Genomic DNA, 18007 nt, shown 5'->3' with positions numbered 1-18007 from the left:
CTAACAGTATGTTTAGTAGTGTTAGATAAATAGCACATGGTAAGGGATGTATTTGAAAGGTTTTTATTATAAATATCTGACCATTTCCAAAAATATTTAACAGGAAAAACACAGTTACAAAACAAATATGAACATTGTTATATATTACTTTCTTAGAACACTGTAAAGCAGGCCACTAAAGTTTTGGGCTCATATTCTCCTGGACTTTAGTTTGCTTTATCTTTTTTCAAAATGAGGTTTAGTCAAAACAACTGCAAGGAAACATTCACTTTCTGGGCTCCTGAGTTCGCACTGAACTACTTCTAAATTAGATTTTTTTTTTTATACAATTAAATCAGTGTCTTAATGGCCTCTTGAGTAATACGCTGGATAGTTCTTTCATTTCAGTGTCCACACTATGCGTATATAGGAAAATAAGACATTTACAGTGACTGACTGGATGTATGGTAGACAAAGACCACAATAGATTGTTCATCTCTTTGGCTATTTGGGAAGAAGGTCAATATATGGAATGATTAAGGATTGAAGCACTAGTGAACACTGTTCAATTCTGGAGTGAGCTCCATATACATAAGTCTGTGCGTCAGCCTTCAACGACCTCACAGATGCTTCTTGCTCTGTACGCTGCTCAATGCTCCTGACATGCAGTAGGGGATGATGCTCACGGTTGCCAAGGGGACAGTGGCGCTCTTACAGAAAGACAGAAGGTAGAAGAGGGCGGCGGTGTGCGTGGGGGGCTTGAAGGAGTCAAAGAGGTGCAGCAGGAGCAGCGAGGTAACGATACATCCCACCCTGAAGGGGGTGCTGCTGTTCTTCTTGCTCTCGGTGTAGAGAGGCGAGTGCACACCCAGGCCCAGGCCAAACAGGGTGCCCATGTTGCGCAGGAGGCTGGCGAAGGGAGTGGAGTCCATGTGGACCCATTCAGCCCTCACACACCACTTCTGGGCTTTCTCCAGAGTCCACAGCAGGTCCACGCCCAGAGCCTTCAGCAGCACGTAGAAACCCACAGCGAAGGAGAGCAGGAAAACGGTGGTGTAGAAGTACTTCTTCAGACTGGCTCCGTAGATCCACTGGGTTCTGTTGAAGGCCTCGGCCACAACAATACCTGGAAATCAAATAGACGGCATATTAGCATCGTGTAGTTGAACAATCTGCACATTTTGTGCCATAGTTATGAGGGTTGTTATAAGGGCTTTATACTGACCTGTGATGACTCCACAGATGACTTGGTGGGGGAAGTGGGCAGCAATGAAGACTCTGGAGAGACAGACACACACCTGGACTGCCCAGAAGAATGCCCACAAAGTGCCCCGCAGATACCTGCCCAGACAAGGGCGAGAGGGCGAGGAATCGTCAGCAAATACGTCATAGGCGTTTTGAAATCTGTCTGGCTGCTACAATAGTGTACAAGAAACCTCGACTACAACTAAACTTGTGTGACACTACAGGTGACTAGGCTTCTACCACTGCACATGTAATCAATTTAAATAGACTGTTGCTTTCTTTATCAATTTCCCATATCTATTTGGCTACGGTTTCACAACAAAACAACTCGAATGCACTCTGGCACATCCCCTTCCCTTCGACAACTAAAGTTAGTTTTCATGGTAAATCATCAGCTACGGTGCCGCACAGAGAACATTGATAAGCACTGAACTAAAAATGGTAAACAAGGATAAGATAATTGAGGACAAGAGAAGGAGGGGTTGAATGCTCTTACATGCCCTTGGTGGAAGCTCTCGTCTTCTTCTTGGTCAGCATGATAGCTAGGATGGAGGTGACCAGTGTGTAGTAGATGCTTGCGGCTCCCATAGCGTGGCCAGAGGGACTGCCTACCAGAGAAAGGCATACTTCAGTCCATGATCATAGCACTTTATTCAAGTAAAATGAAAACCCAACAATACTGTAGAGGATTCTGAAACATGAATATTATCAACATCATGAAAATGATAAAGCTTTGGCTATATTCACTGAATCGCAGCATATACATTTCATATCATAAGGCACTATGGGTAAAAAGAAATGGAAGTAAAGTGATGCTTCTTACCTGGGCCAGTCTCACAGGTCATGGGGTATTGTTCAATGTGAGGTGCAGTGGTATTGCTGTAGTAAGGTGTTTCATGAACCCACCAATACGGCCTCTCGCCAAACAGAATCCTGGAAGGAAAGCACAAGCCACTTAGACTAATGCAGGGAATTTAATTATCACATTTTATTTGATTAAATTGACAGGGACAGTGCACACACACAGACATTCACACCTACATTTCAATGTGTCCAGATGTAGCCGAAGGGACACATTTGATCAAGTTCTAAATTGGTATCCCAGTAAGCATTTATTTGAAGGGTACCTATATAATGACTTCATAACACACTCAAACCGTACATAACAGCAGTACATAAGCTCAGCTGGACTCACCACTTGAAGACCAGGTTGAGCCAGTCTCCGATCACTGCCACCCAGATGAGTTTGATACCCACCGACTCCCGCAGGTGGAACCAGAGGGGGAAGAAGATGAAGAAGGTGTTCCTGAGGTCAGCAGCCCAGGACACCCACAGGAACAAACCCTGTGCATCCTTATAGTTGGTCTGGAGGTAATTAGTGGTGCTCACCCCATAGCTCTGAAAGGCATCCGTGACTGCCTCCATTTTCCAACTGTCCCTAGTGAACTGTCCGTCTAGGAAGGCAACGTGAGAGGTGTTGCAGAAGGAGAGCACTGTAGCTATGTAAGAGTCTGCTGGTTGTTTTTATACCAGAGGGACCCACCACCCAAAGGCATGCACAACCTGATCTTTGAACCTTGCACATGTGTAATAAAACACAACAGGACAGGGGAGTTTGTGAGGGTTGTACAGTACTAACAGGAGAGACCATACAAACAAGTACAAAGGAGGGGTAAAAACAAAAGTCAATCAGTGTCTCTGTGTTGCTCACCCTGAAACAGCATGGAGACAAAAAAGCAACATTTATGATTGACCAGTGGAATTCACAATAAAACCTAACAAATAGCCTACACAATAGTTTGTGGCAAAACAAGCCAACCAAGGGGATGTGTGGACAACGGCATTGCTTTTGCTTTTCTCTATTGAAATGCAAAATCCAGTGTTTTTCTTGTAATACAGTAAGTTGTCATTGTAAGACCATGAAATGGATAAGATAGGAACTAAAAGAGTCACGTGTACCAACTTACTAAGCCCCCTTTTTGGCCAGCTTAAAAAAACACATTTAAAAAATGTCATATTATGAAAGGCTGGAAGAGATCGAGACCAGCACACTGTCGAAAAAAATGAATGAATCCAAAACTGAGGCTTGAACGCAAAACAAAAGACGTTTATTTTATATTATGAAAGGCTAAATAAATGTTGACGATGTGCAAAATCCTCCCATTCCTCAACGACCTGCAGATAATCTGCCAGTTACACAATAAATTTCTGATGATTTTGTGAAAATTGTGGTCAGTGTGCTGTGGCTAGCCCACCTGTCAGTTACATAAGGGAATCAATCATTAAATAGTGTGGGACTTACTCCAGAGATGCTGAAAAGATAACTGACCAATAAAACTAGGTCCTGGATATGGTACTTACCGTGCTGTAAACAAGTCTGATTAGACAACCCCCAAGCCAGGACTCACCTTAGACTGTAGCTTATTGGAAAGAAATAGTAAATGAACTTATCATTACAGCAGGTCATAGGATCAGTGCATTTTTGATTGATTTCGTGCCATTCGTTTCACATGATAACGATGGATGTGGTTGAAGTGGTAATGACATGAAAAGGTCAATCAATAGGTCAATCAATTTTCATTGGCCTGCTTAACGTCTTCTTGCCACGATCTTTGCCAAGAGACGTACAGTCCTGGAGTGGAAAAACATTCACCCACTATCACACAGACATCCTGTTTCAGGGGCTAGCTTATCATTCCAGAGCAGAGAACTTCTGTTTACCGCTTTGGGAAACAGGAGCTCCATGTTGGGTTGTAGGCTAAAGGTCAGGGAGCCTGTCTACAACGTTCACTTGAAGGCAAACAAATGCCCTAACCTTGAATAAAGTCTGGTGGGAACAGACAGTCCTGGAGCTCCAGAGGAGCTCTACCAGCTTTGGTGCACCGTCCCTGGGTTGCTGATCTGGATCCACACTGTAGTCATGGATCTTTTCCACAGCTGAGGGTGGAGGTGGCCATCCATCTGCAGACCCCGTATGGGCATTATGAGGGATGGTTTAGCCTCTACAGTGGCAGACCTACATACCACCTTCTTCTGTTTCTTCCCAAGCTGGTTCTATCTTCGCAGGGACGTGGGGGTCAAGCTCATCTGGGTGGCTGCCATCGGGGACTGGCTCAACCTGGTCCTGAAGTGGTAAGGAACGGGTTAAATCAGGTTTCTGTCATTTTGTAGGTCATGGATTTTTACTACAAATTTGGAATAAATACACATGAACGAGAACTTGCGTTGTCTTGAAGATAAATCGTATAAAATACACATTTTTCATAAAAATACACTTTAGATTTGGCATTGTCATTATATAATCATTACAAAGTTGTAACATTTCAAGGAGTTGAATGGTGTCCTCTCTCTATGACAGGGTTCTTTCTATTTGGAGAGAGACACTTCTATGGGACAGACACAGCCCCTGCTTAAAACAATTCCACATCACCTGTGAAACTGGACCAGGTCGGCAATGCCATAGATAGACCGATGTGTGCCAGAGTATAGCAATGCGTATTTTAAATGTTTTATTTTTTATTTCACCTTTATTTAACCAGGTAGGCAAGTTGAGAACAAGTTCTCATTTACAATTGCGACCTGGCCAAGATAAAGCAAAGCAGTTCGACAGATACAACGACACAGAGTTACACATGGAGTAAAACAAACATACAGTCAATAATACAGTATAAACAAGTCTATATACAATGTGAGCAAATTAGGTGAGAAGGGAGGTAAAGGCAAAAAAAGGCCATGGTGGCAAAGTAAATACAATATAGCAAGTAAAACACTGGAATGGTAGTTTTGCAATGGAAGAATGTGCAAAGTATAAATAAAAATAATGGGGTGCAAAGGAGCAAAATAAATAAATTAATTAAATACAGTTGGGAAAGAGGTAGTTGTTTGGGCTAAATTATAGGTGGGCTGTGTACAGGTGCAGTAATCTGTAAGATGCTCTGACAGTTGGTGCTTAAAGCTAGTGAGGGAGATAAGTGTTTCCAGTTTCAGAGATTTTTGTAGTTCGTTCCAGTCATTGGCAGCAGAGAACTGGAAGGAGAGGCGGCCAAAGAAAGAATTGGTTTTGGGGGTGACTAGAGAGATATACCTGCTGGAGCGTGTGCTACAGGTGGGAAATGCTATGGTGACCAGCGAGCTGAAATAAGGGGGACTTTACCTAGCAGGGTCTTGTAGATGACATGGAGCCAGTGGGTTTGGCGACGAGTATGAAGCGAGGGCCAGCCAACGAGAGCGTACAGGTCGCAATGGTGGGTAGTATATGGGGCTTTGGTGACAAAACGGATTGCACTGTGATAGACTGCATCCAATTTGTTGAGTAGGGTATTGGAGGCTATTTTGTAAATGACATCGCCAAAGTCGAGGATTGGTAGGATGGTCAGTTTTACAAGGGTATGTTTGGCAGCATGAGTGAAGGATGCTTTGTTGCGAAATAAGAAGCCAATTCTAGATTTAACTTTGGATTGGAGATGTTTGATATGGGTCTGGAAGGAGAGTTTACAGTCTAACCAGACACCTAAGTATTTGTAGTTGTCCACGTATTCTAAGTCTAAGTCTAAGTATCACTCAACATACCTTAAGAATATAGTAGTATTGGGAAGTGGAAGCATTATTGTCTTAGTATGTAATAAATGAATGATCATAGGGCCATAACAACCTTTGCACTTTAGTATTGATTCCCAGGGTAAATACATAGAGAATAATCTTATCTGGAAAAGGAATTCAGTTGGAAGTGTACAGTGAATTCCAGTGGAGGCTGGTGACTTGGAAAATTGAGGAGGATGGGAGACCCACATAGATGTCAAAGTGTGTTTCAAAAATCGTCAAGAGTAATCATTTTCACCTAAAGCATTTAATAAAGACATGTATAGTACAATATAGGGAATGGGAACGAGAGGGCTACTTACACAGTGTTGGAAAGGGATCACAGCAGTGATTGAATGAGGGTATGAGGCATGAGTTGAGGTGTTCGGAGGCTTGACTTCAGTGCAGGACAGGATTTGTCTGGGAAGACAAAAAACAATAACACAACACACTACACATTTAGACAAAAGAAGAATGAGTTCGTCCAAGCAAGGAGTGAAATCATTGTTGTGTAATAATGTGATTGTGTATGTGATTGACTCTACATACAGTAATGAGAGAAAACTGATGGAGGTACTCACTGTGCTTGGAGAGGAAACATTCAATGTGTCAGTGGATGAGTGGGTACATGAGACGTGGCTTCAGTTCATGTCAGGAGAGAGTTGACAATGGTAGTAGAGTGGACTGGTCATCACCTCTTAATCAGGGAACAGGAGGGGACTTAGCTCGAAATACAAATAGCAGATACATTTCATTACAGCTGCGCCATCGAAGGTTTGAACAAGTTTCTCCCTGAAGTTAAACATAGAGTTCACATCTTGCCCACTTGACACATCAAAGTAGCCCAAGAAACATTCCTGAATAATGCCCTGATCATCCACATACCTGACGATAACTGACAACTGCAAGCAGACTGGTGGCACCATAGGTCCCAGAGCGGGGGAAATTGTTACACCCTGGGGACTGGAGTTTTTCCTTATCTGTTAACCTAACCAGGAAAACACTGGACCCTATAAGGTATGACAGTGATTCATCAGTTGCAAAAATATTTGATATGGTCTATGATGAGACCAGTTTTTCCTAAACAAGTCACATGGTTTTTAAAAAAACTGGAGAGAAAAAAAAACCTCCTGGCACTGAGGTCGATGAAAACCTTGTTAAACTGCAGCAACTTTAAACTTGTTCATATTCATTATATTTAGACTAGATTAGGAAGGGGATTTCCTCTACCTAAACACAGACAACAACTGATAGACAACAGAACTCACAGGGTTAGAGCTTTATGAATGTTTGCATCATACAGTTCTATGCAACTGTAGGCCTTCTAAAAAAATAACTCACATCTGTCATCACTATTGATTGATTCATTCCAGTTAGTCATTTTGGATTGAAAACGTATTGACAGCCTAGTCAACCCAGTTTTGAATATAAACTACATTTGATCACATTCACATTTTCTCCTGACACACAAATGGACTATAAATACATAACGTTACCAATTAGTTTACCCTGACCAAGTGGACAGCGCACATAGGCTGTATGCAAATGCTCTTATTAGTAGCCTACAGTTGATTAGACTGAACAATGGTCTAGTTTTCATCCCATACAGCATGTCAGATCTCTAATGTTAAGGTGCAGCCTAGGCTGATGCAACATTTATATTGTGAGTTTTTTGCTTGTGTCTGTCAGGAGTGAGTATGTATTTTCCTCTTTGCTTAATGAAAGCCGGAGGAAAGTGGAATGCCTGCTTGAGCGCACGCGGGGGGAAAAATGCGCTGAGTCAACCTCTTTCTTTAATCTAACTGTTAATGGATGATGCAATGAAACTATCAAATCATTCGGAATTGATTTCGACATCCCAGAAAAGACAGTAGAAAGTTCGATATGATCAGCAAGTAACGAATTGTTACTGGGGGATCATTATTAAACGTTCCAGGCCATACTTAAACATTTAAAACGAGATAGAATGTATGGAAAAACTATCATGGATTTATATATTTGCAAATAACTCCCCTTTTTTTCCTGGCCTTCAAATAGGTTTTGAAAAACAAATCAGTACAACGACAAAAAATTGTGCTGCACTCCATTGAATTTCAAAATCCTAATGTGGCCCTCAAGCCCAAAAGGGTCTAGGCTTGTTTTGGAGCAGGGCCTTGTGTCTTGTTCATCTCCAGGTTCTTGCAGGTGGGGCTGTGGATGCTGCTGTGTACAGTGGAGCTGCTGGTGTGCATGTCCAGAGTCTACATGGCTGCCCACTTTCCCCACCACGTCATCAGTGGGGTCATCACGGGTCAGAGAACCAGGACTCTAGATGTCTAGATTTCAAGATGAAGACACTTGTACCCAGCAGGTCCTGCTAACCTGGATGCTACTGCGCTGGGTTGGTTATTTTCTTTTCATGTTGTCGTCCTTTCCAGGAACTCTGGTGAAATGTGCAACCAGGCCTAGCATGTAGTGTAGTGTAAAAGTTATTGTATCTTATTTCAATGATTTTGTAGCTTGATGACAAACTCCCTGGTCTCTATCCATGGCAGGTATCATGGTGGCCGAGTTCTTCTCCAGAGTGCAGTGGATCTGCAGAGCCAGTCTGAAGAAGTATTTCAACACCACCATCTTCCGGCTCTCCTTTGCTGTGGGTTTCTACGTGCTGCTGAAGGCTCTGGGCGTGGACCTGCTGTGGACCCTGGAAAAAGCCCAGAAGTGGTGTGTGAGGGCTGAATGGGTCCACATGGACTCCACTCCCTTCGCCAGCCTCCTGCGCAACATGGACACCCTGTTTGGCCTGGGCCTGGGCCTGGGCGTGCACTCGCTCCTCTACACCGAGAGCAAGAAGAACAGCAGCACGCCCTTCAGGGTGGGATGTATCACTGTCTCCTTATTGCTGCTACAGATCTTGGATGGCTTGATGTTCCCCTCCAGGAAACAGGCAACGTTCTACGTGTTGTCCGTTAGTAAGTGTGCTGCTGCCCTATTCATCCCCACAGCTGTGGTTCCCAGAGGACTCTCCTGGATCTTCTCAGGTTAAAGTGGGGAGGCTAAACTGACATTTTCATAACAATCGTTCACTTTGTGAAAAAAGTGCAGAGGTAGAAAAATGTACACTGAAGTAATTTCAGTTGCTTTGGCAGCACTATTGTACAAATCAAGGACTATGGTGGAAGTTGAGTGTAGTTGTCACCTGGAGGTGTGTAAATCTGTTGGACTATCAGAAACTGTTTTGATTTGACAAATTAATTGGCTTGCTAAAGCTCATGAGCAGAGAGTGGGAATGGGTATGGGAAGCAAGAACACCTCAAGAGCTTGGGAATATAAGGTTCTATCTGCAAAAAAAATATTCTGAGATAATTGGCTTTAAAGTTTTGAACCCTCATTGGTTTGAATGGTGTCAGCTATTTTTTAAATATTGTATTCTTTTGAACTTAACAACATTAATTGGGGTATTTGGAGTCCTATATAGGTAGAGAACATTGAACAGAACAAGGGTATGTCAACAACAACATGTTGACAAAAATGCAGATAGAAGCTCTAGACCTGTTTCTTCAAATAGATTGCTCTGTTTGTTCCTAATTAAATGTAAATGTTACATACAGTATATGCAATCCCGTGTATAGCAACATATCATTTCTGGGGAGACAAGTGAAAACGTGTGATTCAGTAGAAAAGTTTGAAGGACAGTGAGCTGCTGAATCTTCTGTTACAGTAAGCAATGCTAGAAGACTAGGCTATCTTCAGCTTTGTGAAAAAGTCTGGAGTTTCTCTATTTCTTTGTGGTGGTTATGTCTCTTGGGTTCAACTTGATGTTAGTGAATGACACTGTGCTGGTGTGGCTCCTTCGATGACAACAAAAGGACAAAGGGTGATTATCAGGCCCTGGACTCTGGACCCTGAGCGGTGAGAATCAAGACTGGTTGTACTATAATGTACAATAAGTGTTTGCATTTTATTTACTAGATGATGTTGTGAACAAGGTTGCCTTGATTAATGAGCAAAAGCCCTTTTGCTTGGTGTACACAAAGATATTTTTTTTACTTTGAGTTAGTTTTTCAGAGAAAATGACCCAAAATGCCAATACTGATTCCTTAATTATTACTAGGGATTTTAAACATTTACTTCTAGACGACCGACCCTCAGCTCAAAACATAGCAACACTCTTTACCTCATGCCCACTGACGTTGGGAGTTTTGGGCATGGAGGCTCAACGAGCAGCACTTTTTGTGTACAGAACGATGACTATGTGTATCTGTACGTTAGTGATACATACCAAGTATACTGCTTCAATCAAACATACCAGCAATAATCAATAAATACTTGACTGTACATTGTCACGTGTCAACACTACTGTACAATAGTCTACTTAACTTGACCCTGATATCAAGTCAGTGACAATCCATCCTATCATTGCCAAGTATTGTGACGGACATGCATATTTCCTATGGTGACTTAATATTGTACATCCATCCAACCTCGTGTTGTTTCTCTCTTTCAGCTCTTATCTTCAAGTGTATCGTGGGTTTTCTTCCAATGCTCACCTCATAAAACAATATAGTATATCTATACAGTACAGCTCGATTTGCAAATCTCCTAGTAAATTACCATAATTTTCAGAAATGTTGGTAATCTATTAAAAATACCTTGGTAATGTATACTAGAATAACATAACACATAAGATATACATGTTCTTGTCCTTATAGTGGATAGACCATATGGTTGGAGAGGAAATTGCTTAATCAATGAAAAAAGCATCTAATGAACAATGACATAATTAGCAATTAACCCTGCAACTCTTCCAACTATTTACTTTTTTCACAACTGTGGTCATGACTGTTTTACAATGTAAATGAAGGTTGGGTTTGTTTCAATCCTGCCCACATAACCACAGCTGGCAGCACACAAGTAATTATCAATTCTGGGTGCAGCTGCACAAGATATTTTTGGTTTACTTTGGACATCCCTATGAGGCTAGTTAGGGACCATCGATAAATTGCACAATGTACATGGGACAATATGTAAACATTTCAATAGCTCAACATTTCAATCACTTAATATAAATAGTTGAAATTCATATACAAATATTGAAAGCATTTTTTTTTTAATCTAAAGGTGCGCATCATGAAAATATTGTCTTATTTGCATTGTGTAATTGATTGACGGTCCCTATCTAGCCCGGAGATATGCTATCCAAAGTTAAACCAACTTACCATGGTCGCACACCAGTCGGCTGAAGCTATTTGGCGAAATAATAAAAAATAACTCTTCCCACCACCAAACACGCACGAGACCCCCACATCAAATCATACCCCAACTCAGGTTTGAATTCAGTCATGGTAGCCATAATTTCTTAACGAACCAAATTAGGAAGTGCAGTCGGCCTTTAAAGATCTATCAGTGAGTAGCTATGTTTCCATTCACTTGTGGAGTGATTTTTTGTCGACATTTAGAAAGTTTGCATAGAAAATAGTTGCAACTGCTAGGGTGCGTTTCAAATCAAATCAAATTGTATTTGTCACATGAGCCAAATACAACAGGTGTAGTAGACCTTACAGTGAAATGCTTACTTACAAGCCCTTAACCAACAATGTAGTTTTAAGAAAATACACCCCCCCCCCAAAAAAAAGGTAAGAGATAAGAAAAACAAATAATTAAAGAATAGCAGTAAATAACAATAGCAGGGCAATATACAGGGGGAACCGGCACATCGTCAATGTGTCAATGTGCGGGGGCACCGGTGTCGAAGTATTTGAGGTAATTATGTACATGCAGGTAGGGTTATTAAAGTGGCATAATAACAGAGTAGCAGCAGAGTGGGGGGGTGCAAATAGTCTGGGCAGCCATTTGATTTGCTGTTCAGGAGCCTGTGGGTAGAAGCTGTTTAGAAGCCTTTTGTGGACCTAGACTTGGTGCTCTGGTACCACTTGCCGTGCAGTAGAAGAGAGAACAGTCTATGACTAGGGTGGCTGGAGTCTTTGACCATTTTTGGGCTTTCCTCTGACACCGCCTGGTAAAGAGGTCCTGGATGGCAGGAAGCTTGGCCCCGGTGATGTACTGGGCCGTACGCACTACCCTATGTAGTGCCTTGCGGTCGGAGGCTGAGCAATTGCCATACCAGGCAGTGATGCAACCCGTCAGGATGCTCTCGATGGTGCAGCTGTAAAACCTTTAGAGGATCTGAGGACCCATGCCAAATCTTTTCAGTCTCCTGAGGGGGGATAGGTTTTGTAATGCCCTCTTCACGACTGTCTTGGTGTTCTTGGACCATGTTAGTTTGTTGGTGGACGTCAAGGAACTTGAAGCTCTCAACCCACTCCACTACAGCCCCGACAATGAGAATGGGGGCGTGCTCGGTCCTCCTTTTCCTGTAGTCCACAATCATCTCCTTAGTCTTGATCACGTTGAGGGAGAGGTTGTTGTCCTTGCACCACCCGGCCAGGTCTCTGACCTCCTCCCTATAGGCTGTCTCATCGTTGTTGGTGATCAGGCCTACCACTGTTGTGCCATCAGCAAACTTAATGATGGTGTTGGAGTTGTGCCTGGCCATGCAGTCATGAATGAACAGGGAGTACAGGAGGGCACTGAGCATGCACCCCTGAAGGGCCCCCATGTTGAAGAGCAGCGTGGAGGATGTGTTATTACCTCCCTTTATACCACCTGGGGGTGGCCCGTCAGGAAGTCTAGGATCCAGTTGCAGAAGGATGTGTTTAGTCCCAGGGTCCTTAGCTTAGTGATGAGCTTTGACGGCAATATGATGTTGAACGCTGAGCTGTAGTCAATGAATAGCATTCTCACATAGGGGTTCCTTTTGTCCAGGTGGGAAAGGGCAGTGTCGAGTGCAATAGAGAGGGCATCATCTGTGGATCTGTTGGTGTGGTATGCAAATTGGAGTGGGTCTATAGGGTTTCTGGGATAATGATGTTGATGTGAGCCATTACCAGCCTTTCAATGCATTTCATGGTTATAGATGTGAGTGCTACGGGTCGGTTGTCATTTAGGCAGGTTACCTTAGCGTTCTTGGGCACAGGGACTATGGTGGTCTACTTGAAACATGTTGGTGTTACAGACTCAGACAGGGAGAGGTTGAAAATGTCAGCGAAGACACCTGCCAGTTGGTCAGCCCATGCTCGGAGTACACGTCCGGGTAATCCGTCTGGCCCTGCGGCCTTGTGAATGTTGACCTATTTAAAGGTCTTACTCACATCGGCTGCGGAGAGCGTGATCACACAGTCATCCGGAACTGCTGATGCTCTCATGCATGTTTCAGTGTTACTTGCCTCGAAGCGAGCATAGAAGTTATTTAGCTCGTCTGGTAGGCTCGTGTCACTGGGCAGCTCTCGGCTGTGCTTCCCTTTGTAGTCTGTAATATTTTGCAAGCCCTACCACATCTGACGAGCATCGGAGCCAGTGTAGTACAACTCAATCTTGGTCCTGTATTGACGCTTTGCCTGTTTGAGTCGGAAGGCATAGTGGGATTTCTTATAAGCTTCCGGGTTAGAGTGTCGCTCCTAGAAAGCGGCAGCTCTACCCTTCCATTGAATTATCTTGTGTCGATCAAAACAGCTGGACATAATGAAGTCACACCAATAACAACAAAACTTGTCGTAAATACCTAGTGTCGGATAAAAATGTTCTGGTTGAAGTGTTTCCATTACCCATTTAGGCAAATTACGCATAAAGAAATTGCAGACAGCCTGTAGGTTATGCCCTCCCACCTATCTGTTTCAAGTCTTAGGTAGCCCGTGAAAGTCAGCATGAATAGAATGCAATAATTGACGAATACTTGCCATATTCTAATAATGATCATGTTTCAACGCATCAGCACGGTCGGTGCCATGGTGAAACTTGCACTCCTGTAGATATGAAATAATATATATATATACTGAACGAGTCAAAAGTTTGGACACACCTACTCATTCAGGGGTTTTTCTTTATTTTTACTATTGACCTATTGAGTATATCTGTTTTACAGCTTTGTCATTATATTTTTCTTATTTAAAACATCTTATTTTATTATTTTCTATCGGCCTATTTTGCATGTTATTAAAATGACCTAAAATCCTTAAGTTTCCAAAATGTTGGTAGTTTACTTACATTTCTTCATAAGTTACCGGTAACATTCCCTCCCTTTGCAACCCTGAGTTCACCTAACATGTGTGTGCATGTGTGGAAGGGAATGCCACCAGTCTGTGAGGAGAGAGGGAGTGTTCCTGAAGGGCTGACTTACATTCTGCCAGTGCATGGACAGAGAGTGACTGAAGGTGTGTCAGCTCCACCACCACCAACTCATCCAGAGGTTGCCCCCTGCCTGCACATTGACTACGTCAGGATACTGTTGGGAAACACACACACTACAGACTCCAACATACTGTAGATGTTCAAAATAGAGTTAAAGGTCCAATGCAGCCATTTTTGGCTCAATATCAAATCATTTCTGGTCGATTATTAAGTACCTTACTGTGATTGGTTTCAAAACCCATCTTGGCAAATGTATGTTTGTCATGTAAACTAATGAGGCACATTTGTACTACGATCTGATGTAAAGGGACGTTTTCCAATCGAATACAGTCTGTGAAACATAACATACCCTGTGAAAGTAGCCACCCTTTCCGCTTGACTTCCGTATCATGTACCCTAATCTTTTGATGAGCTTCATGACTATATCATACATTTTGTGAAAATGGGGTCATTTAATATGTATGAAATTCTATTTGTTTGTGAATTAATGTACTTCTACCAGAGAAATGCCTTTTATTATTTTTTTTTGCGCTGAATAACATTGCGCTACGTTTTTGTCCATTGAATACCTTTCAAAAAGCCTACAAAAGTTTAAAAACGTCAAGGCTACTTCCTTGAAAATGATGTGTCAGTTGCATAGCTTATTATGTTAAGTGATCAAGATGCAGTTCAGTGGAATCAGATGTGTGACCTTCCATGAACATCAGCCTTACATGTACCATTTAGCTCCATCTACTGGGTGACAAGGGCATTGCTGAAACAGCTTTACATCAGTCTCAATATCAAATACATTTTTGGTCACATACACATATTTAGCAGATGTTATTGTGGGTGTAGCGAAATGCTGGTGCTCATAGATCCAACAGTGCAGTAATATCTAACAATTCACAACAATACACACAAATATAAAAGCAAAAGAATGGAATTAAGAAATATATAAATATTCGTTTGAGAAATGTCAGAGCGGCATTGACTAAAATACAGTAGAATAGAATACAGAATATACATATGAGATGAGTAAAGCAGTATGTAAACATTATTCAAGTGGCCAGTGATTCCAAGTCTATTTATATAGGGCAGCAGCCTCTAAGGTGCAGGTTTGCGTAACTGGGTGGAAGCCAGCTATCTGATGGCCTTGAGATAGAAGCTGTTTTTCAGTCTTTCGGCCCGGCCCCAGCTTTGATGCACCTGTACTGACCTCGCCATCTGGATGTTAGCCGGGGTGAACAGGCCGTGGCTCGGGTGGTTGATGACTTTGATAATATTTTTGGCCTTCCTGTGACATCGGATGCTGTAGGTGTCCTGGAGGGCTGGTAGTTTGCCCCCTGTGATGCGTCTAGAAAGCCCTGCGGTTGCGGGCTGTGCAGTTACCATACAGCCCGACAGGCTCTCAATTGTGCATCTGTAAAGGTTTGTGAGGGTTTTAGGGGCCAAACCAAATTTCTTCAGCCTCCAGTGCTCCCTCTGCTGTTTCCTGAAGTCCACGATTAGCTCCTTTGTTATGTTGACGTTGAGTGAGAGGTTATTTTCCTAGCACCACTCTCCCAGGGCCCTCACCTCCTCCCTGTAGGCTGTCTCATCATTGTTTGTAATCAGGCCTACTACTGTTGTGTCATCTGCGAACTTAATGATTGAGTTGGAGGCATGCGTGGCCATGCAGTCATGAACAGGGAGTACAGGAGGGGGCTGAGCGGAAGTGGAGGTGTTGTTTCCTACCATCACCACCTGGGGGTGGCCCGTCAGGAAGTCTAGGACCCAGCTGCACAGGGCGGGGGTTCAGACCCAGGGCCCCGAGCTTAATGATGAGCTTGGAGCATACTATGGTGTTAAATGCTGAGCTATAGCCAATGAACAGCATTCTTACAAAGGTATTTCTCTTATCCAGATGGGATAGGGCAGTGTGCAGTGCAATGGCAATTGCATCGTGTGTGGATCTATCTATGGCAACCTTGCAAGGGTTAACACGCTTAAATGTCTTAATCACGTCCACCATGGAGAAGGAGAGCCCACAATCCCTGGTAGGGGGCCGCATCGGTGGCACTATGTTATCCTCAAAGCGGGCGAAGGTGTTTAGCTTGTCAGGAAGCAAGATGTTGGTTTTCCCTTTGTAGTCCATGATGGTCTGTAGACCCTGCCACATACGTCTCGTGTCTGAACCATTGAATTGCGACTATACTTTGTCTCTGGACTGACGTTTTGCCTGTTTGATTGTCTTACGGAGGGAATAACTACACTGTTTGTATTCAGCCATATTTACAGTCATCTTGCCATGGTTAAATGCGGTGGTTCGCACTTTCAGTTTTGCGCGAATGCTGCCATCTGTCCACGGTTTCTGGTTTGGGTAGGTTTTAATAGTCATAGTGGGTACGACATCTCATATACACTTCCTGATGAACTCAAGTCACCGTATCCGTGTATTCGTCAATGTTATTCTCAGAGGCTACCCGGAACATATTCCAGTCCGCGTGATTAAAACAATCTTGAAGCATGGATTTCGATTGGTCAGACCAGCGTTGAATAGACCTTAGTGTGGGTACTTTCTGTTTGAGTTTCTGCCTATAGGAACGGAGGAGCAAAATGGAGTCGTGCTCAAATTTGCCAAAGGAAGGGCTGGGGAAGGCCTTTTAGGCATTTTGAAAAGTTGAGTAACAGTGGTCCAATGCTTTTCCAGCTCAAGTACTATAGTCAATATGTTGATAGAACTTCAGTAGCGTTTTCCTCGAATTTGCTTTGTTAAAATCCCCAGCTACAATAAATGCAGCCTCAGGATATGTGGTTTCCAATTTGTATAAAGTCCAGTGTAGTTCTTTGAGGGCCGTCATGGTATCAGCTTGAGGGAGAATATACACGGCTGTGACTATAACCGAAGAGAATTCTCTTTAGAGGTAATACGGTCTGTATTTGATTGTGAAGAATTCTAGGCCGGGTGAACAAAAGGACTTGAGTTCCTGTATGTTATCACAATCACACCACGAGTAATAAATCATGAAACATACACCCCTGCCTTTCATCCCAGAGTTCTTTATTCCTGTCTGCACAATGTACTGAGAACCCACCTGGCTGTATGGATGGGGACAGTATATCCTGAGTCATATTTCCGTGAAACACAGTATGTTACAATCCCTGATTGAGCTCTGAGCTCATCTACTTTGTTGTCCAGAGACTGGACATCAGTGAGTAATATACACAGAAGTGGTGGATGGTGTGCATGCCTCCTGAGTCGGACTAGAAATCCACACCGAATATCTCTTCTCCGTCTGCGGTGTTTTGGAACAGACTCTGGAAGTTAAATTGCCCTGGGGGGGGGGGTACGAACAAAGGATCCAATTCAGGAAAGTTGTGATCCTGGTCATAATGCTGGTGAGTTACCGCTACTACTATATACAAAAGTTATTTCCAGCTGTATGTAATAACACAGAAAAATTCTGGGCTAATAATGTAAGAAATAACACAAAAAAAAATACATATTTCAATTGCTTAGGAGCTAGAAGCAGAGCTGCGATATCTGTCGGCACAATCACACCAAAAGGTTACATCAATGGTTTGTGTGAGCAGATATGAGTGTAACGATGTCTGTATTACTTGGCATATCTTACCTCTGAAGAATATAAAGCATGATGAAACATTAGTGTTTAGAAGTAAAACCATTCCAAAATATCTTTATTTTTATTATTCAGTTAAATGAGTTGAAGAAACACTTTTCAGAGTTGGCAGCATTAAAATGTCATATCTCATTATCATTGAACAATCTAAACAATTTTACCGACAGTCTGAAATAACTGTTCTGATTCGAGTCCATAATATTCCGCATAAATTCAGTCAGCCGTTACCACCATCACCAGGGTAATTGAAAACCCAGCCGCTAAAAAGCACTTCTGCAGTGACCTACATAGGACGGTCTCCCATCGCGCCATAGAACATTCAATAAAGCAGTAGACAAAACAGTAAAAGTGGTCTTGGACCATTTCAAAAGTTTCAG

General features: G+C 42.7%; 2 protein-coding genes across 3 annotated transcripts; one reads left to right on the top strand and one right to left on the bottom strand.

Moving 5' to 3' along the window:
- Nucleotides 1-47: 47 nt before the first annotated feature.
- On the bottom strand, nucleotides 48-2735 carry LOC118367220 (glucose-6-phosphatase catalytic subunit 1-like). The gene is made up of 5 exons (XM_035750414.2): nucleotides 2420-2735; nucleotides 2048-2157; nucleotides 1721-1832; nucleotides 1205-1320; nucleotides 48-1105 (listed from the first exon to the last, which is right to left on the bottom strand). Exons 1-5 carry the CDS (start codon nucleotides 2647-2649, stop codon nucleotides 600-602), a joined length of 1074 nt encoding a protein of 357 aa, XP_035606307.1. The 5' UTR covers nucleotides 2650-2735; the 3' UTR covers nucleotides 48-599.
- A 138-nt stretch (nucleotides 2736-2873) lies between these two features.
- LOC118367226 (glucose-6-phosphatase catalytic subunit 1-like) lies at nucleotides 2874-10252 on the top strand. Of its 2 annotated transcripts, XM_052490524.1 has the most exons (4): nucleotides 2874-4356; nucleotides 4583-4671; nucleotides 7987-8182; nucleotides 8337-10252. In XM_052490524.1, exon 4 carries the CDS (start codon nucleotides 8342-8344, stop codon nucleotides 8825-8827), a length of 486 nt encoding a protein of 161 aa, XP_052346484.1. In that variant the 5' UTR covers nucleotides 2874-4356; nucleotides 4583-4671; nucleotides 7987-8182; nucleotides 8337-8341; the 3' UTR covers nucleotides 8828-10252. The 2 variants fall into 2 exon arrangements, with proteins under 2 accessions (XP_052346484.1, XP_035606318.1); XM_035750425.2 differs by lacking the exon at nucleotides 4583-4671.
- The last annotated feature ends 7755 nt before the right edge of the window (nucleotides 10253-18007 follow it).

This window comes from Oncorhynchus keta, chromosome 3 (genome assembly GCF_023373465.1).
Source record: "Oncorhynchus keta strain PuntledgeMale-10-30-2019 chromosome 3, Oket_V2, whole genome shotgun sequence".
NCBI lineage: Eukaryota > Metazoa > Chordata > Actinopteri > Salmoniformes > Salmonidae > Oncorhynchus > Oncorhynchus keta.
Note: the sequence above shows the minus strand (reverse complement) of the source record. Positions and strands in the feature narration are given on the sequence as shown.